General features: G+C 37.4%; 1 protein-coding gene across 1 annotated transcript in view; it reads right to left on the reverse strand.

Moving 5' to 3' along the window:
- Positions 1-21,550, reverse strand: part of slc6a11b (solute carrier family 6 member 11b) — a 39,555-nt gene that overhangs the window by 11,515 nt on the left and 6,490 nt on the right. Inside the window, exons 7-14 of the mRNA XM_073825982.1 lie at positions 20,057-20,191; positions 10,458-10,561; positions 6,378-6,502; positions 5,427-5,539; positions 2,893-3,030; positions 2,129-2,231; positions 1,615-1,715; positions 1,357-1,527 (exon numbers count right to left, since the gene is read on the reverse strand). Coding sequence (XP_073682083.1) covers positions 1,357-1,527; positions 1,615-1,715; positions 2,129-2,231; positions 2,893-3,030; positions 5,427-5,539; positions 6,378-6,502; positions 10,458-10,561; positions 20,057-20,191 — 990 coding nt within the window. The remainder of the gene's footprint in view (positions 1-1,356; positions 1,528-1,614; positions 1,716-2,128; positions 2,232-2,892; positions 3,031-5,426; positions 5,540-6,377; positions 6,503-10,457; positions 10,562-20,056; positions 20,192-21,550) is intronic.

Here is a 21,550-nt window from a genome sequence, read left to right on the forward strand (position 1 = left end):
AAATATATCTGCAGTGTAGTACACTAACCTCATCACATGCTTTCTGAAGCAGACACAATCAATAAGACATGGCACAATGGGGTCACGTCAGGGCAGGACCCGCGTCACGCCCACACTGTGGCATCAATTCTACACTACACCACAAAATCTCCACACTCCCACTGTGCCAGAACAACTTTCATCTTTGGCATGTCATGGCACCTCAAGAAATATGATGTTTTTTTTCTCTCTCAAGTACACACTGAAATATGTGCACTTTCTAGCTCCTATCTAAAATCGTTGGCAGCAGTATGAGAGGTTCAGTCGGCTGAATCAAGGACAGTGAGGGAGATAGGAAATGATGACTCATGCCTTCAAAGATGTTTATCGGGTACAAAGAGCAATGCAAAGCGGAAAGCTTAATATAAGCTAAAAGAATTAATGAATCAAAGAATAAAAAATGCTTGCTTATAACTGACAGTACAGACTGATTGGAAGCTAATAATATATATTTTGTGGAAAATTAAAGAAACATGACATAAAATAAAGAAACGTGTTCATATTTGGCTCTACTTAGAAATGTCTAATAAAATGTAAGTAAAACAGACATTCTTGTTTCCATTGAAACTCAAGTTAATTCATGATCATCAGTTTTTGCTATGTCACACTACAGTCATTAAAGCAAAAAAGCAAACTAAATACTAAGACATTATCAAATTCATGTTTCTTTTTCAGTTCAACTTTTCACTTAAATTGTTATGCTAATACTATAATTAGCAAAAAAAAAGACATTAAAATGCCAAATAGAAATAATAACAGTTTAGATTAAGAAACACTATTTATTATTAACTAGTTGTATATTAGCATGCCTATTACTAACATATTGGCTGTTTATTAGTGTTTATAAAGCACATGTTATACTTATTCCACATTCTAGATCTTTTAAACCTACACTCTTAAAAATTAAGATGCTTCACGATGCCAAAGAAGAACCTTTTTTGTCTAAATGGTTCCACAAAGAACCTTCACCATCTTAAGAACCTTTCTGTGTCACAAAAAGTTCTTTGTGGCGAAAGAAGGTTCTTCAGATTATAAAAAGGTAAGAAAGAGATGGTTCATTAAAGCCAAAAATGGTTCTTCTATGGCATCGCTGTGAAGAACCTTTTAAAGCACCTTTATTTTTAAGAGTATATCTAAACATAACTACTAAAACAACCTTACTATCAATGTGTGGCAAAAATAGAAGTTTTACTGAGGGAAAATGTGTTCCATAATCTAAAGTGTTAGCTAATTTCAACTAGTAGTCTCAGACTTTGACTATACTCCACAGATAGGACAATTTCACACAAAAAAAGCTAGTTAAAAAAGGCATTTTACCTCACGGAAAGTTCCTTCCGTCTTCCAGATCTGAAATAAGATTCCCAGAGGGATGCAAACCATAGAGGACATGGCCATCATCCAGCCAATGCCATAACCCCAGTCTGGATAAGTGTACACATTATTATACTTCAGCGGCTTGTACTTAATCAAGAAGAACAGGAAGATGCCCTGAAAAGACAATTATACGGCCAGTAATTATCATTCATCATTAAGACTGCAAATATCTTGACTCTTGGTACATCAAGTGCTACTCACAGAACAGATGCCTGGGGTGAAGTACTTCCAGCACCATTTGATGAAGAAGATGGGCTTGTATCCAATCATGTCCTCAATGTTCGAATAAAACCTGTCGCCACCTGAGGATAAAGATCAGAGATTTTTTTTTTTTTTTTTTACTTATGATGTAGTTATATATTCCAAACTGCCAAACATATTTCAATGATTCTTTACATGCACTGCCTGGCTCTGGCCAGAAGGTGGCATTATGATCATAGAAATGTGATGATCCCATGAACAGAAAAGCATCTCATCTCATAATGTGTAATAGGACCTTATTTAATAACGATTTAATGGACTTATCTCAGGCTCCCTCTTCTTTGGGAGATGACAGTATATATAAAGATATACTCTCAGTGCATTTCAATCTTGGCAGTTAAAGAGTGAAACTGCATAAAGTTAGATAACTCAGGATGTCTAGACTGTAGATGCTTAGTAATAAAGATGTTAACAGATGAACATCGTTGCACACCAAAACAAAGCAATCTCTTACCATAGATCCAGCCAATGCAGATGGACTCAAAGATGGCCACAAACAACAGACACATGCCACTGGCAGCATACGAGTCAAAGAGCTGGAACACGTACATGCCACCCTAACAGAGCAGAGTCATGCACAGTCAGAGGACGACAGATTATGTAGCCATTGACAATATCAGGATGCTCACATATGCACTTTATGGATCTAGGAGAGCACTACTGGCATATGGAAAATGGCAAAGCTTTAAAAGCATCTTCATCTCCCTCTCATCCTAGTAACAGAGAATGTCTGACATTCCACACTGGAGAGGCTTCGTTCCACAGTCGAATGGCTTTATTCATGAGACACAGAGTGAAAGTGTTCACCTGACTGCACATTACTGGCGGAGAGCGTCCTCCTGTTTCAGCCTGAATGCAGGCCTATTTTTACCCTCACTCCAGTCATAAATGCAAAACAGGAAACCAGAGTAACGTGCCAGGTGCAGACAGCAATATGCCAAGACACTGCAGCTATACACCATCATTACTGGGAAAATTTTTCTACAAATCATGTATTTGGGTTCCAGTTTAACATTTAACTAAATGAATCCAAGAATGTCTATAAAGACCAGCAAATCAGTTCGTCCTTGACAAATACGACACCTGGATTTTTTATTATGATGTATTATGGTTTTTTATGAGATGATGATAGTCATGGAAGATTTGAGAGACATAAATCCAGGGCGATACTAATGCCACTGGAAAGAACATGGTTTGTACACAATACTATGACTTTACCTCTGTCAACATTATTAGACCCACAAGGAACGAGACCACAGACATTCCCAGGATGAGAAGCTCCCGCCGATAACCCACGCGGAAGGTTTTGGGATACATGTCCACGATTGCAGTCACAAGACTCTCCACACAAACAAACTACAAAGAGTGGAACGTGACACAGGGTTATTGTCGTTTACTAAAACTAAAACTTAAAAAAAAAAAAACATATTAGAGATTAAAAAAAAATTACGTTTGCAAAAAAGTAAGTGCATCCATCCATCATAAAAAGTGCTCCACATGACTCCAAGGGGTAAATTAAAGCCTTTTGAAGTCAATCGATGTGTTTGTGTAAAATAAATATCCATATTTAAAACTTTATAAATCCGGCATCTCTAGCTTCCGCTAACTGTCATACGCAAGTTCATGAAACAGCGGGCAGCAGATGACATTAGACGTAGACGTAGCTTAAGCTCCGGTGAGAATATGCTAGTCTCCTCTTTATGGAAGCCCATTTTCGCCACTAATTAAAAATAAAAAGGTAATTGCGATTTTTTTATATCTGAGAAATGAAGTCAGAATTGTGTGATATAAACTCGCAATTGCGAGAATTCTTTGAACAAATCAGTCTTTTTTTTCTCCTCAGGACTGGACTTTATAACTTGCAATTGCAAGTTTATATCTCACAATTCTGAGAAAGAAAGTCAGAATTGCGAGATACAAACTCGCAGTTGTAAGAAAATAAGTCAGAATTGCGAAAAACAAAGTTGCAATTGCAAGAAAAAAGTTAAAAGTTTATATCTCGCAATTCTGACTTTATAACTAAATTCTGACTTTATAATTAGCAATTGGATGTTTATATTACACAGTTGCGACTTTATTTCTCAAATTGCGAGTTTATAACTTATAACAGAGAGTGTCCTCCTGTCTCAGCCTGAATGCAGGCCTATTTTTACCCTCACTCCAGTCATAAATGCAAAACAGGAAACCAGAGAATTGCGAGTTTATATCTCGCAATTCTGACTTTATAAATCACAATTGCAAGTTTACGTTACACAATTGCTATTTTATTTCTCGGAATTGCGAGTTTACATCTCACAATTCTGACTTTATAACTCGCAACTATGAGTTTATATCTCACAATTCTGACTTTATAACTCGCAACTATGAGTTTATATCTCACAATTCTGACTTTATAACTCGCAACTATGAGTTTACATCTCACAATTCTGACTTTATAACTCGCAACTATGAGTTTATATCTCACAATTCTGACTTTATAACTCAATTCTGACTTTATAACTCGCAAATGCAAGTTTATAGTACACAATTACAACGTTATTTCTCAGAACTGTGAGTTTATATCTCACAATTCTGACTTTATAACTCAATTCTGACTTTATAACTCGCAATTGCAAGTTTATATTACACAGTTGCGACTTTATTTCTCAGAATTGTGAGTTTATATCTCGCAATTCTGACTTTATAACTCGCAATTGTGAGTTTATATCCGGCAATTCTGACTTTATAACTCGCAATTGTAAGTTTAAATCTGGCAATTCTGACTTTATAAATCGCAATTTCAAATTTATATTACACAACTGCAACTTTATTTCTCAGAACTGCAAGTTTATATCTCGCAATTCTGACTTTATAACTTGCAATTGTGAATTTATATCTCGCAATTCTGACTCTATAACTCAATTCTGACTTTATAACTTGCAATTGTACGTTTATATCTCGCAATTCTGACTTTATAACTCGCAATTGTGAGTTTATATCTCACAATTCTGACTTTATAACTCGCAAATGCAAGTTTTTATTACACAATTGTGACTTTATTTCTCAGAATTGTGAGTTTATATCTCACAATTCTGACTTTATAATTCAATTCTGACTATAACTCGCAATTGCAAGTTTATATTACACAATTGTGACTTTATATCTTTATATCTTTAATTGTGAGTTTATATCTCACAATTCTGAGAATAAAAAAGTCAGAATTGTGAGAAAAGTCATAAAACCTTTTCTTTTTTTTCTTTTTTTTTTTTTACTCCATACCTCTTCCATACCTCATGGCTTATATTGATATCCTCAAAAAAATTTTCTTCATAAATCCTCATTTTGTACTATTCATGACCAGTGTTTTGTTTTGCTCTTTAAAGTAAAAAAAAAAAAAAAAAAAAATATATATATATATATATATATATATATATATATATATATAAAAAAAAAAAAAAAAAAAAAAAAAAATTCCTTTCTTCTCACTAACTTTACTTTTCACGTTTTCATATTGTTTTAACTGAAATAAGTGACACTTTTGTATATAATACAGTGATATTCATTAAGTGGGGCCTCTATAAACAACCACCACAGAAGTTGTACTGCAATATTATAGAACACAATTAATTCATGTTTGATTTTGTATGTGTTTGACAGAAAAAATACAACAGTTTACAGGTTTGACACAACAGGAGTATATAATGACAACACTTTAATTCTCAGGTAAATTATTAACTTGAAGGTATTGTATACAAAATGTGTGCATTTGTCACCTGACTGTCGAGTCCGAGGAAGATGAGCATCATGAAGAACAGACAGGCCCACAGTGGAGACCACGGCATCATGGTCACAGCTTTAGGATATGCTATGAACGCTAGACCAGGACCTGAAAAACATTACACAAATAACTCTTTCTGTTTTTAAATTTTCTTAGAAAGATTTTCTTAGAAAATGTGTTAGTACTGGTTGGGTAGCCTACTAAGAGAGCATGTTTTAGATTACTATTAGATTGCTCAACAGTCTCATTGACAGTTCTGGTGAAATAGCCTAGCCTAGATGCCATGGCTTGGCTCTGGTTTTGCAGTACACAGACACCTGCCCAAAATAAGCAGGCCAAGAGCAGAGATCACTGTGCCATGACACTAGAGTAATATGCTATATTATCGGCTCAGAGCTACTGTTCATCAAATAATACTCGCTGCAGAAAAATACCAAGAGTGGAGCTTTAGTGAAAGCTCATTAAATCATTTTCTATCAGCATAGTGGCTGAACATCTATATTGTCTACAGAGAACCACTGCTCTAAACGGATAGCTGGGTGGTTCACAACTGAAGCTGAACTTTTCTTAATAATAATGTCAGAACCATTCCAAAACCCTTCAAAGAGTATTTCAGTCACTTTTACAGTCAGCCTTGCTCTATTGTAGTAAATAAGTAATGCAGAATTGTTAAATAAGTCATACAAAAAAAAAGCTTTCTGAGAAGTGCTTTAAATTGCATGAGTCCAAACACACCACACTTACACATCCCACTGTAGGCTACTATATCTCTAGTAAAATGCTATTTTCACCCCAACACACACATTGTTTCTGTATGAACTAAAGCTAAGTACTAAAGATCAACCCATTTTGCAAACTTTTATTATTATTATTATTATTATTATTATTATTAAAAATATTCCCTCAGAAAGATTTTAACAGATTTAGCTTACACATGTGCACTCACCTGATTCTGCCACTGCCTCTATCGGCACATTTTGCTCATATGCCATGAAGCCCAAGACAGAGAAAATGGCAAATCCTGCCACAAAACTCGTGCCACTGTTCAGACAGCACAGCATGATGCAGTCCCTGGAAAAAACAACACACTGCACTTCACATCCCCTGCACAAATTTTGACAGCATTAAATCTGTGATTTTTTTTTTTTTTTGGGGGGGGGGGGGGGATTGATCAACAGAAGAAGACTTGTTCATGTTAAAGTGATCTAAAAAATATTTGGTTCATAACTGTTAATATAACACCTAAATCATTGGTGCAGCCAATTTTTTGGAAGTCACATGAATATCGAAATGGAGATGGAGAAATTAATTGGAATTGATAAAACTGGTATGTCCACAACTGGACTGTGTCAGAACTTGCACTATGAAAAAACATAACACAAAAAAGACAAAGCTGTGGATGTATAAAAGTTTTCCAAGAAGGAAAAATGAATGATTGAAGGACAATTGCGAGGGAAGCCACCAGAAAGCCAATGAGAAGTTTATGGCAGAGACTGGAGAGACAGTTGCCAGTTTTCTGAGAAATTGACAATATGAAGCCTAAATTAAAATGTCATATTTCCGCAATAGTTTACCAGAGGCCATGTGGGAAGGGTTTCTATGGTCTGACGAGCACAAACTTGATAAAGTCCAGATCTGTCTAGTTAATGGGTGAACAAATAAAAGTTTGTTTACTTGTAATCTCCATGTAACCTGACAGATCTTGAGCAGTTTTTCAGAGAGTGGAGGATCATTGCAGTGACCAGAGTAAAGCTGAGGGATGCAAACTATGCTGCCAGTGGTGCTTCTGCTAAATACTGCTTATAGTAGCAGTTGTAGAAATTAAAGATGATTTAAAGATTTTTCTGTTGACTTTAATTAAAGATTTTTCTGTTGACTAAAATAGTTATAGGCTATACAAAATATATATTCAGGTCCTTCTCAAAAAATTAGCATATTGTGATAAAGTTAATTATTTTCTGTAATTTATTGATAAACATTAGACTTTCATATATTTTAGATTCATTACACACAACTGAAGTAGTTCAAGCCTTTTATTGTTTTAATATTGATGATTTTGGCACACAGCTCTCAAAAAATTAGCATATCATGAAAAGGTTCTCTAAACGAGCTATTAACCTAATCATCTGAATCAACTAATTAACTCTAAACATCTGCAAAAGATTCCTGAGGCTTTTAAAAACTCCCAGCCTGGTTCATTACTCAAAACCGCAATCATGGGTAAGACTGCCGACCTGACTGCTGTCCAGAAGGCCATCATTAGCCGCGTTTCCACTGTCGGGCCAAAAGCGGGCGTGCTAGTGCGTGCCAGGACCACTCGCGTTTCCACTGTCACTTCCGGGGCCTGATCGTGCCTCGTCGGTGCTTCCTCAGGGCCAATGGCCCGGGTTTTTCGGCCCGCCGAAAACCTTGGGCCAAAGCGGGCCAGCTGGGGCTTGAGGCGTGGTCAAAGTGAAAGGCGGAGTTAATGCAATGTTTCGATAAGCGTGCAGTCAGGTAAAAGTGTGTCTGCGGTAAGATGCGCATTTCGCTGTATTTCGTCGTGCAAAGAACTCAAAAACTTAAAATGGAGAATCTTCAGTACAAGTCTGTGGAAAATACCAGGGCTCTTCTGAGTATTTGGGCCGAGGACAATGTACAATGCCAGTTTGACGGAGTCTGCAAAAACGAAGACGTGATAAAATACATTGCTGCTAAACTCGCAAAGCTTAATATCAAGAAATTGCGTGTGCAGTACAAAGCCATAAAAAGGCACAATGGACAGAGCGGTGCCCATGCAGAAAAGACACTTACATTAGGCAGATATTGATATGGAAATCTATGCCGTTTTGATGGGCACATTACTTAAATGGTTATCTGATGGGGCACCTTTTGTGTCCTGTGTAAATCAGGTCCTATTAATAGTTGCACCATTAACTGTTGTTACAGACTATGTGATGAAAACATTATTTAAACGCATGTCTAATGAGTATACTCTTATTTAAATTTGGATAAATGCAAGTAAGATCCTATAAAAATGAGATCTGATGTATAAGTAGGGGGACATCGTCCAAAGAAACCCCCCAAAAACTCACCAACACACCTTGATAACAGGTTAACATACACTGTATCTGTACCTAAATAAAGGCATAAAAGATTATACTAGAAGTACAACTGTGTCGTTATTTTTTGCAGTAGTGTGTAGATAGTATGCAACATTTTGTTTTATGTGATACAAAGTTAGACTAAAGATTTGTGTGTAGGTCTTAAAAACAAAGCTTCTTTTCACGTGATTTATTGATGTAATATATTACAAATATTGCTGCTGCATTAACAACTGTTGCAGAGCATTTCTTGCATCAGAACAGACATCGCCAACATTACAAGGCGTTTCTGTATTCGCTGTATCCGGTTTCTACGTCGCTGTATTGTTCTTTTTTCGCCTTGCAGCTAACATAAGCTTCCATCTTCGCAACTGGGTTTCGCTGCCTCATCTTCCATCAAGAAAACACCGAAAGGAGCAAACAAACAGCCGCTTCGGCTCTCTCCATTTTGTTCATTCGATGATCACACTATTTATGCCTACCTGACTTACTTTCAATCTCCCCGCTGAAAGGGGAGGGGTTTCGTGACGTTTGATCCAATGAGGTGTGTAAAGGGCGGGCTTTAGGTTTGCACAGCGAGGCTACTGGCTCGATAGTGGAAACGCAGCTTACTTTTGGCCTTAGTGCTTGCGACTCGAGGCCATTGGCCCCGCCCGGCACGCTCTTAGCACTGGCTCGCACTGGCCCGACAGTGGAAAAGCGGCTATTGACACCCTCAAGCAAGAGGGTAAGACACAGAAAGAAATTTCTGAACGAATAGGCTGTTCCCAGAGTGCTGTATGAAGGCACCTCAGTGGGAAGTCTGTGGGAAGGAAAAAGTGTGGCAGAAAACGCTGCACAAGAGAAGAGGTGACCGGACCCTGAGGAAGATTGTGGAGAAGGACCGATTCCAGACCTTGGGGGACCTGTGGAAGCAGTGGACTGAGTCTGGAGTAGAAACATCCAGAGCCACCGTGTACAGGTGTGTGCAGGAAATGGGCTACAGGTGCCGCATTCCCCAGGTCAAGCCACTTTTGAACCAGAAACAGCGGCAGAAGCACCTAACCTGGGCTACAGAGAAGCAGCACTGGACTGCTGCTCAGTGGTCCAAAGTACTTTTTTCGGATGAAAGCAAATTTTGCATGTCATTTCGGAAATCAAGGTGCCAGAGTCTAAAGGAAGACTGGGGAGAGGGAAATGCCAAAATGCCTGAAGTCCAGTGTCAAGTACCCACAGTCAGTGATGGTCTGGGGTGCCATGTCAGCTGCTGGTGTTGGTCCACTGTGTTTTATCAAGGGCAGGGTCAATGCAGCTAGCTATCAGGAGATCTTGGAGCACTTCATGCTTCCATCTGCTGAAAAGCTTTATGGAGATGAAGATTTCATTTTTCAGCACGACCTGGCACCTGCTCACAGTGCCAAAACCACTGGTAAATGGTTTACTGACCATGGTATTACTGTGCTCAATTGGCCTGCCAACTCTCCTGACCTGAACCCCATAGAGAATCTGTGGGATATTGTGAAGAGAAAGTTGAGAGACGCAAGACCCAACACTCTGGATGAGCTTAAGGCCGCTATCGAAGCATCCTGGGCCTCCATAACACCTCAGCAGTGCCACAGGCTGATTGCCTCCATGCCACGCCGCATTGAAGCATGTCATTTCTGCAAAAGAATTCCCGACCAAGTATTGAGTGCATAACTGAACATAATTATTTGAAGGTTGACTTTTTTGTATTAAAAACACTTTTCTTGTATTGGTCGGATGAAATATGCTAATTTTTTGAGATAAGAATTTTGGGTTTTCATGAGCTGTATGCCAAAATAAAGTCCAATGTTTATCAGTACATTACAGAAAATAATGAACTTTATCACAATATGCTAATTTTTTGAGAAGGACCTGTATAGTAAAAGTTCAGGAGGTTGTGTAGGCACTGTAATAGTGTTATGATTTGACTGGACTCTCACCTGTAGCAGTTGTTGTTGTAGCTGTTGTAGCTGCCGAGAGCCGTAAGACAGCCCAGACATATAGCATATGAGAAGAAGATCTGAGTGCCTGCGTCCACCCACACCTGCAACAATCACAAATTAATAACCCAACCATAACTGATAACTGCTGTTATTTACTAGTTCTGCCATGAGATTATAAGACACATTCTCTAGTTGTCACTTATTCTGAGTGAGAAGATGTGGTCAAATATTAATTGTTAATTCATCGATGACTCATTAGCAGTTCTTTCTGACACTTACAACCCATAATTTTACTATTTGTATTTACATTTTAAACCTCTCAATTGGAGCAGATAGCTAATTGTGTCTTATGTCTCGGTACCGGCAGAAATTGTAGGTGGGAGAAGTTAACATACATCGTTCTCTTCCACCTTCAATACCACGACTGAGGTGCAATGTAGAGCAGAAATTTTGAGTATGGGTTACCATAGTTGACAAAATGTCACGACAATGGCAGAACACTCACAACATCTTTGTTATTTTTCCTAAATTAAGATCCTAGTACCTGGACAAACAATGCAAATGCAGGGAAGAGGTGTATCCAAGAGTACAATGGACTCCTCTCAAAGACTGAAGAACAAACGCAGTTCATTATGCAGATTGTAACGAAATTTTTTAGTTACTACAGCACACATCGGATTGTCATCACGATTTAGATCAGATTGCAATTTTTTTGATTGGTTCTCATTAGCAGCGTTGTAATTTAACTTTTATTTATTTATTTATTTATTTTATTTTTTTTTTTTTTTGCATTTTCTGCCTTTATTTCGATAGGACAGTAAGTGAAGTGGGAGAGAGAGGGGGACAGGATCGGAAAAGGTCTTTGAGTTGGGGTTCGAACTCGGGACAACTGGAGCGCAATGACATTACATGTCAGCACACTGTCCACAAGGCTATTGGCGCCAATGTAATTTTACATTTTAAGACTAACAACACTGTTCTGTATTCTCATTGTTAACCTAATTCACAGTTTACTAATGGTTTTGTATAATTATTAATTACATGCTGTTATGGTCATTAAGACAGAATTTCACCTTTGTTGAGTGCACCCTAAACGTAGTCCAATTTCAGGGAAATTTGGTTTGTTTCCATTACTCATAAAGGAGAGTTGACTGGAAGGGTGAGAGCAGAAGATTTCAAAAGTCCAAAAACAAGGGCCACCCTAGTGAATATGAATCCTGCGTAATTGACTTTTAAGTTATATATGGATGTGGCATTGAAACAAACTAAATGTCAAAAGCACATCATTACTTGCAGGAGATGATCTAAATTAAAACAAGTCCAAACACTACACAACATGATATGTATTCTCACAGACTGGCATGCCACGCTGACTTGAGTAAAAGTTTCTGGGTCAGACTTACATGCAATTAAGACACTATTGTCTTCTTGCAACATTAACACTGTTATCCAAACAAATTGAATCAACATTAAACTGATTCAAGCTGAACAACTACATTGATTATTTTGCTTATAGTTGAATTTAACTTGTTTCGAAACCTTACAAAGTTATTTAACTGACCTGAACCAATAAATTAATGAAGCAGAATAATTAAAGTACTGTCTTTTGAGAGCTGCTTTATAGCAGAATCTGAATTTGTCTTACATTTGAAGAAGTTCTTGATTGATTCTTGAGTTGATTCTGATATTCTGTTTCAGTCAAAACATTTTTTTTGACATTACACTATTTACACATTTATGAGCACATAACTCAACCCCTGCCCCAAAAGCTAACCATTTGTCAATATAAAACAGGATATAACAGGCAGACACAACTACAGTCACAATTTATTTAAAAAGTATTAATTACTTCTGAGGCTAAACGATTGATTTCTGAGAGAAATAGACACGATCGTCGCTGCCAAGCTCATCCTGTGTGCAGTTTGTGCACAAATTTGCCACCAGAAGAAATGTTACATCAACTTTGATTGTGATATGCCATTGGCTCTTGTGTGTCACGTGACCATTTGTGTCATGCTAAACAAGTTCGGGAGTATATTTTTGAATGTGATATGTGCAGGAGCAAGATCATTTTCAGCAATTAAAACCTTTAATTCAATAATTAAATAATTTACTCTGTTCTTCGCATAAAGATATCGGAGGACTTGGAATGCATGCAACGTGTTTTTAATGCTACTTTTTATGGTCAGTTTTTGCAATAAATACCTGTGACTGTACTTTTATTTAGGGCTGCTCGATTTTGGCAAAAATCATAATCATGATTATTTTGGTCAATATTGTAATCACGATTATTTAAATGATTTTTAAGGGCCAAAACTCTATATAGTGATTAATTTTAAGGTAGCAATACAGGGAGAAAAAAGATTGCTTTAAAACATACTGAATATTTGTATGCAAATCTAAAGTAGTCTAAAAATACTACAGAAATTTTATGTAATTATTTGAATGTAAATAAATCTGTAATAGTTAAACATGCTGTGTTTCTTATTAAAACTACAAACGTCCTTCATTCAAGAGCAGTGAGTGATTTTTCTCTTTGTATTTTTACGTTTTATTCATATTAGGCACAGAGATGGCAGAAGGAATATTATGTGTTGCCGCTGTACCACACGGGTCCAATATACTGTTGCACACATATTTTCATTCTCAACTGTTTATGGTCATTTAAGACATAACTCTTGTCAGTTTAAATGAAAATTCACCAAGCGCCTCATTTTGAAATGTTGTTGCGTGTATTTGAGCGTTTAGGCACACCCTGAGCTAAAAGATACCTTTAAATGTCTGTGTTCTGCTCCATCTCTGAGCGCATACACAGAACAGCGCAAGTTTAAAAACACAACATCGAAGAAACATTAATAAATCAAGCACGTCCCGTTTTATGAAAGTCACATTACATGATTTAGCTGATTTGCATGTGAAATTAGGCTTTTATGGAGGAGCGAAAGCGCACCAGTGGAAAGGGGGCGGAATGGGGTGCAATAATCGTGTCATTTTGATTACTGCATTTTCATGATCGTTTGAAGGAGAAATCGAAATCGAAACCAAATTTCGATTAATTGTGCAGCCCTACTTTTATTTGCCTGTTGTGTTTTTTTTTATTGTTTAGAAATGGGTAGGTTTGTGGAAGGGGTGGAGTTAGGTGCTTCAAAATATCTATGACAGTATAAATGTATATAAAATTATTTCAATTTTTGCAAATGCATGCAAACCATTCAATGTGACACATAATGCAAATGATTAAAAGCAATGTCTAAACTGGACGCTGAGGCGGTGTTAGAATCCATGTGCAGAAATGTATTGCAGCAAACGTAGTGTAAAGACACGGGAGACCAGTTTGTACAAGCAAACAATCCAAAAGGGCAATCCGAGAGCAAACGTGAGTAATCAGGCAAAAGATCCAAAAACAAAGACAGTCCAATCCAGCAAACAATCCAATAAGGGTAATCCGTAAAGTCGTGGGTCAAGAAACAAGGCAGAATCACACACTTACAGGCAGGCAGATAAATCAGAGAATAAACGCTTGGTAAGGCAGGTAGACTGGCAATACTTCGGAAGGAAGGAACATGTGGCATCTGTTTAAATAGCTCAAAACAGGAAGTGAGTGTAGAAGCAGCAGAGGGAGCGTGAGATCAGTATTCGGGAGAGGGCTCCCTCTGCTGGCTTGGCGTTACACAATGGAGGACCCTGCACGTCCAAAATGATGCTAAAGGGGTACCCTGAGCATCAAAAAGTGATGCCAAAGGGTCTGATCAAGCTTCAATATGTGACGAGTTGGTGGATGATGTTAAAGGCATATACAAGATATATATGATGAAAAATGCATTTTTGGTCAGCGCCTCCCAGTGCTCACAGTGTGAAAGCACAGTTTGTCGGCAATTCTCATTGTTTTTCCGCATCGCGCTTAGTGTGAAACAGCCTTAATATGCTGTTGGTCCTCCATTTGCCAACCAGTCGACTCTATAGACTCTACAAGCCCCTGAAGGTGTCCTGTGGTATCTGACACCAGGATATCAGACAGCAGCAGATCCTTCAAGTCCTGTCAGGTTGTGAGGTGGAGTTGCCTGGGACAAGCACATCCTACAGATGCCCAAACAGATTCTGGGGAATTTGGAGGCCATAGCAACACATTGAACTCTTCATTATGTTCTTTAAGCCATTCCTGAACAATAGGTGCATTATCCTGCTGAAAAATTCAAACATTTAAAATGTACTTCCTACGTGATGTGGTCAGTCTCAGGGTTTTCCAGTAGAACACAGTCCAGAGCATCACACTGGCTTGTCATTGTCTCACAGTGCATCCTAGTAGACTCATTGGACCAGGCAACCTTCTTCTTACTGCTCCAAGATCCATTTTCAACACTCATGTGGCCATTGTAGGTGCTTTTGGCAGTGTACAGGGGTCAGCATAGGCACTCTGATTGGTCTGTGGCTACACAGCCCCATAGGCAGCAGAGTGCAATGATGTACTGTTACCTCTTTTCCACTAAGGCAGTTGAAGTGCTGGTTCAGAGCCAGAGCCTAGTTTCAAATTGGTCTATTGTCTTTTGACACCCAAAGCACTAGCTCTGAGCCAGGGAAAGTAGTTTGTAAGTAGCACCAAAAGATTGCTGATCTAAAAGTAAGAACCGCTTGTGCCAAGGGCTAGGGGCGGGGCTACCGTGACCAACAAGACTAACAGAAACTTTTGACCACCATTTTTGAAATAGCAGCTAAATGTAAACATGTTAGATTCACTGTGCTTGGATGCCGATGTAGGTTCGCAAAGCCATGAACATCAATAACAATGTAATGTCCACCATTGTTGAAATTAGGCTTGTTCGAGGATCACTGCTGCTGTGTGGACCCAACGGCATGAGGAGTCAAAGTACCGTGAGAGCAATTCAGTAAGTTTAAAGTTGTCTGCTCTCCAATCTCTCTTGCGGTGCCTTGATGCACCGGTCAGTCTGCGCGCTGCCAATGTATCTTCAGCAAGCCTGGTACAATGAGATGTATTCAGTGACATACGATCTGGCACTGTGGTGGCTCTCTAGCGCATGGAAAGGCAAACCGGTTCTTAGAAAGCTCTCCAGTTGAACCAACTCCGAACTTCGAATAACACTGGCTCTAAATTAGCACCCGGTTCATGCTGCTGGAAAAGGTGTATGTGTGTTCTGACACCTTTCTGTCATGGCCAGCAGTAAATTTTTGTGTGACTTGTGCCACAATAGACCTTTTAATGACTCAGGCCAGACAGGATAGCCTTTGTTGCCCTTGTTCATCAATAAGCCTTGGGTGCCCAATACACTGTTTCTGGTTTGTCCCTCCTCAGATGACACAAGCCTTGCTATTTTACAGATTCTCTGACCCAGTCGCATTGCCACAACAATTTTGCCATAGTAAAAGTCACTCAGATCTTAATTCCTCATTTCTCCTGCATCCAGCAAGATTATGAAAATGCATTGTTTGCTTACCATCCAGTCTATTCAGATCTTAATATGTGGCCTTTTTAGGAGATGATCAATGATAGTTGCTTCATTTGTTAACTGGTCTCAATGTTTTGACTCATCAGCGTATATTTGGTATAAATTAGACGGGATAGCCCTTGTTGCCGTCATGCATTGATGAGCCTTGAGTGCCCAATACCCTGTTTTACCAACAATTCAGGACATTTAATTTAAATTTGTAAGGGCAAGAGGAAGTTTCACAACTCTGTCAACATCAATGCACATAACAGTCAATGACTTTTGAGAACAACTACTTTCTTGGAAAACTGGCTTCTGGTTTTGATGTAAAATTCTCTCAGCTGCAACAGACAAAAATGTTCTCGTAGAGCTCGAGTGCTCTGAATAGAGTCATTCTGCCCCATAGAGGCTATGTGTAAAAACGTGGCCATAGGGGATCCATGTGAGTCGGTGGAAACGAAGCCAGCACCTCTTTAAAATGCTCTCACATAACCATTGAGCCACTAATCTCCTTTACTTAGAAAACAATTGACAACTCACAGTATTTGCTTCCTCCAGCGGGTAACCAGGGTAACCCCTCTGACCTCACAAACACAGTGCAACTTCCCTCCAAGAACATCCATTCGATGGGGACGGTCATTTACGTCTTTTCTGTTTAACATTCGGCCAGTGCGAATGCTCTGGTTTGGCTTTACTCGGACACAACACTACATTCTTTAAAAGCTGCTTATTGATGTTGTGGCTAATTTGGAGGTTTGTTTTGTCTTGTTTTAGCCAGGAAGTGCATCTTAAAGGAACATTTTGATTGCAAACTTGTCAGTTTAAATGTGTCATTTTGATTTCTAAATCTGCCAAAACATGTTGTTCAATATGATTCTAACACTAGACTGTCATTAATGAGGGAAATATCAATTCTAAATGCTATTTATAAAACCCAACAAACCATATAATGATAATTATGCATTAATGGCTTTAAAGAAGAAGGGAAAACATGCTTCCCATATATTTTTTTGTTGATGTCAAAGGCTGTGCGTCCAACACTATGGCATTCTGGCGCAAATTCATCTCTCACTTAGAATCAAGCCAAATCGCTCAGATGCCATATGGACAGGCTGTGCTATCTTGCATATTGTTGTGTCTATGAAGTTCATGGCAATATTAGTAAACTTAAGAGTTTTGTAGCTTACATTTTCATGTAGTACTTCTACAGTTCATGAAGTCCTCCACATTACCACAGAAAACACTAAAAGTTGATTTCATCCAAATTAGGCATACTTGTATAGTGTTCTGTTCTCTAAACATGCCGTTTTAAACAGAGATGGAAACTTTCTGGCACAGAAAACTGAATTGCGTGGTGAGATTGTAAAGGAAGATGGTGAATAAAACAACGGAGCATAGAGAATGTGAACAGACCTCTTATTGTGTGGCATGAAAGCTAATTAAACACTGGTGTCGGAGGCGCCCCCATCGCCAAACAGCAGCCCTTTATCACCCTTTCTCTTTCTCCACATTTCCTTTATGTCGCTCGCTCTCTCAGGCTATCGATGCTACTTCACATACATTCCTTCAGTCCTACTTTCTGTTCACTGGGATGATGAAACTGTGGAGCATGACACATTGATCTCCACTTCTGAGGTTCAGCCATGTGTGGACATCCTGTAATCCCACCAAATGACCTGAGAGCGTCCTACTTCCTGAAGAACTTGGCACTGCTTCCTTGTAGTGCATCAATTCATTTGGAATTGGAAAGCAAACTTTTTTAATGTCATTCTTAATCCCTTTTAAATGGACAAAATTTGTTTAGTTTGAATGAATTACCAGATTTCTTTTTACATTTTCCATGATTACAGGTTTGTAGCCTAACATTTAAATTGTAGATATTGTGGCTATCTTCGTTAAAAAAAGCTAGCAATCAACTGGAACGGTTCAATTCACCTTCAGCAACAAAAATATTTCAGCTCAAATAAAAGGCAGATTTCACAGTCATTCAGAAGGATCAGCAAATCATGTCACAGTTGCAAAAACAGTCTAAAAAAGCTATCGGAAAGGATTTACAGGGAGAACTACTATACGACTGACAATTCTGGATCTGAAAAAGCAGCAAGCATTTTCTCAGTCTAAGAACTTCAGATATTCACTCAGGAGTTCAAATCTTAAATTTCTTTATGCATTTATTAATTCTGAATGATAGAGCTCCACTTGAGAAGTTCCAGCTTATGCTATTTTTGATGCATTTAAGTGATTTCATATTTCTTTGCCTTTCACTTCATAGCAGGATTTTTATTTATTTTTTGCTTATTTATTTTTGGCTCTAATGCAGTCAAATGAAAAGCCATTAATTAATTGTGGTTATACATGCTTGTCACCTATTAGTCCAGGCTAGATGATTAGTGTATCAGATTATAATTAATGTTTCTGAATAATTAGATTGGAAAATCCAGAGTTCATGACATTGTTCATGGGTGGTCACTGCATAATAAGTATCTTTGGTCACACTTTAGAATAGAACTTATTTACTATTAACTACTTTTCAATTAATAAATTCCTAATTTGCTGCTTATTAGTAGTTAGTAAGGTAGTTGTTAAGTTTAGGTATTGGGTAGGATTGGGGATGTAGAATAAGACATTAATATATGCTTAATGAGTACTAATAAATGCTAATATTCTAGTAATATGCATGCTAATAAGCAACTAGTTGAGAGACCGTAAAATAAAGTGTTACCGAATCTTTGTCATTCATTACAATAACTATAATGGAAACTATGTTGGTGCCCACACCAACAGACAACAATATTCTGTTTATTTTGAATGAATGTCTTAATTGTGTTCAGTGAATATTATGCAGTGCAGGGTGCTTGCTTTAAAGTAAGAAACATTTTCATTGGCTGTCAATGCTTTCATAGTTTCTCAGTTGGGAAAAACACTCTGAAAGTGATTCCAGTTAGAGCCATTTTAAAAATGTTATGGTTATAGAGTTTCTTTACACTCTTATAAAGGTGAAATAAAGGTGCTTCACAATGCCATAAAAAAAAAAAAAAAAACGTTCTGTCTAAATGGGTCCATAAAGGACCTTTAACATCTGAAGAACTTTTCACAAAATGTTCTTTGTGGCGAAAGAAGGTTCTTCAGATTATAAAAAGGTAAGAAAGAGATGGTCTCCAAAGAACCTTTGACTGAATGGTTCCTTGTGGAACCCGGAATGGTTCTTCTATGGCATCGCTGTGAGCACCTTTATTTTTAAGAGTGTATGGTATGAATGGGCCTTAGTTCTTCAAATGTTCATCTTTTGTGTTCCACAGAAGAAATAAAGTCATTGTGCTTTGGTGTGACAAGAGGGTAAGTAATTGATGATTATGAAAAAAAATCCCTTTAAGTGCAAGCCATAAAATAGTAAAACTATTTTAAAGATTCATGCTTGTGTTACTTATATCTTCAGCTGTACCAAATCTATCCATCGATGGTTTCAGTAAATACAATTTTTACAGACTGAATTTCTGTCATAAACGCATCATATAAATCAAATATGATCCTTCATAACCTGCAACAGAGGATGATTATTAAGCACCAAGTCTGCCTGCAAACTTATATTTTTGCGTAAAACTGCAGGAAGACCTTTAACTTTCTGTGACAACAGGTTTATAAATAATTATCCTTTCAAGTAAAATTCTGTAATTATCAAATGTTGGAGATTATGTGAATGTAAAAACAATTGCATTTGATGCACGTTTGTTCTGAAACACACAATGTTAGATGTTAACAGACTATTTCCTATACAGCAGGGGAGCAGGGATCACAGGGATCAGGGAAAGGGATCACAATTTCAATTTTTGTTAATTTGACATATGCAATGGAAGAAGTATAATAAACAATGAGAATTGTAACAATATGAATGGCTTCTGTTTCTTTCACAGAAGTGAGTGTGTATGTTTTTTGAGCAGGTATGAAATTCTAAGATAAAAGACAGTTTGCTTTATGTCAGAAACAAATGCACTGTTTTACTACAGTGATATTTTTACAACAGCGGATGCCACTCACTAAACTGCATGGGTCTCCAAAGTTGCAAAAATACACAAACTGCTGTTGATCTAGCAATAAAAAACAGCTGGGTGTTAAATCCATAAGAATTACAGTGACACAGGACAAAATTGTTCGTACCTGAGGGTCTGACAGACGTGAGATGTCAGGGTACAGGTAGAATTTAATTCCATTAGCAGCTCCTGGCAGCGTGATTCCTCGAAGAAGGAGGATCAACAGCATGAAATAAGGAAAGGTTGCAGTGACATACACCACCTGCAGAGGGAAAAACAAGGCTTAGTTTCCATGGGCATGAATAAAGGTCAAGGTAGTTGCACCAACATGTTCACATTCTACTAGATATAAACATTTAGGCAAAATTTGAAGACACTGGATCTACTGTATCCAAACCAGTTGGTGCAAGAAATCACTGTACATTTACACCAAGAAAAATTTAAGTTAAAGTTGCAACATAGGTTGCGAAACGTGCAGTAAGTTACGTAATTACAGTGTTGCAGGAATGTAAATAGAAGTACTTATTTAAGTTTGTGTTTGTATTATTTATTCTTTCCAGTCATTATTTGAAACAGAAAATTTGTATCATCATGCAGCTCTTTTCCATACAACAACAGTTTATTGTGACCGACAACAAGAAAAAACAAGAACACAATACAGAACCATTAAAGCAATCTACATGACTTGTACTCTTGTTATGAAGTGATATGGTAGAAGTGATAAGACAGCTAACTGTATGTGTGACAAATTAATTACAAATACAAGGGACCTTGTAATGTTTAATCAAAATCTAGTAAAACTCAATCTGGTGAAAACAACAGATGCTACTTTACAACTTTACATTCAAATTAAACTTGTTGCTCATGACACTATCGCATCCATATAACTGCTACACAAAATAGGAACAATATACACTACCGGTCAAAAGTTTGGGGTCAGTAAATTTTCCTTCTTCTTCTTTTTTTTTTTTTGAAAGAAAATAATACTTTTATTCACCAAGGGTGTGTTAAATTGATAAAAAGTGATAGCAAATACTTGCATTGTTAGAAAATATTTATATTTTGAATAAATGCTGTTCGTTTGAGCTTTTTATTCATCAAAGAATCCTGAAAAAATATCACAATTTCTAAAAAAATACTTTGCAGGGCAACTCTTGCAATATATATATCCAATATAGATCATTCTAATAATAAATCATATTAGAATGATTTCTGAAGGATCATGTGACACTTAAGACTGTAGTAATGGCTGATGAAAATTCAGCTTTGCATCACAGGAATAAATTTAATTTTAAAGTATATTACAATAGAAACCATTATTTTATATTGTAATAACATTTCGCAATATTACAGTTTTTTTTTCTATATTTTTGATTAAATAAATGCAACACTGATGAGCATAAGAGACTTTCTTTAAAAACATTACAACTCTTACTGACCCCAAACTTTTGACTGGTAGTGTAGCTAGATCTAAATTTGGAGGATACTTCATATAATTGTTATGCATCACCATATCGGCCAGCTCTAAAGCTGCCTTCACGCCATGTCGTAATTCTGAGATGACAACAAGTGACATTCTACTCGATCTAAATTATGTGTTTCTATTGCAAAACTATCAATG

The sequence above is a fragment of the Garra rufa genome, chromosome 20 (genome assembly GCF_049309525.1).
Source record: "Garra rufa chromosome 20, GarRuf1.0, whole genome shotgun sequence".
Classification (NCBI taxonomy): Eukaryota; Metazoa; Chordata; class Actinopteri; order Cypriniformes; family Cyprinidae; genus Garra; species Garra rufa.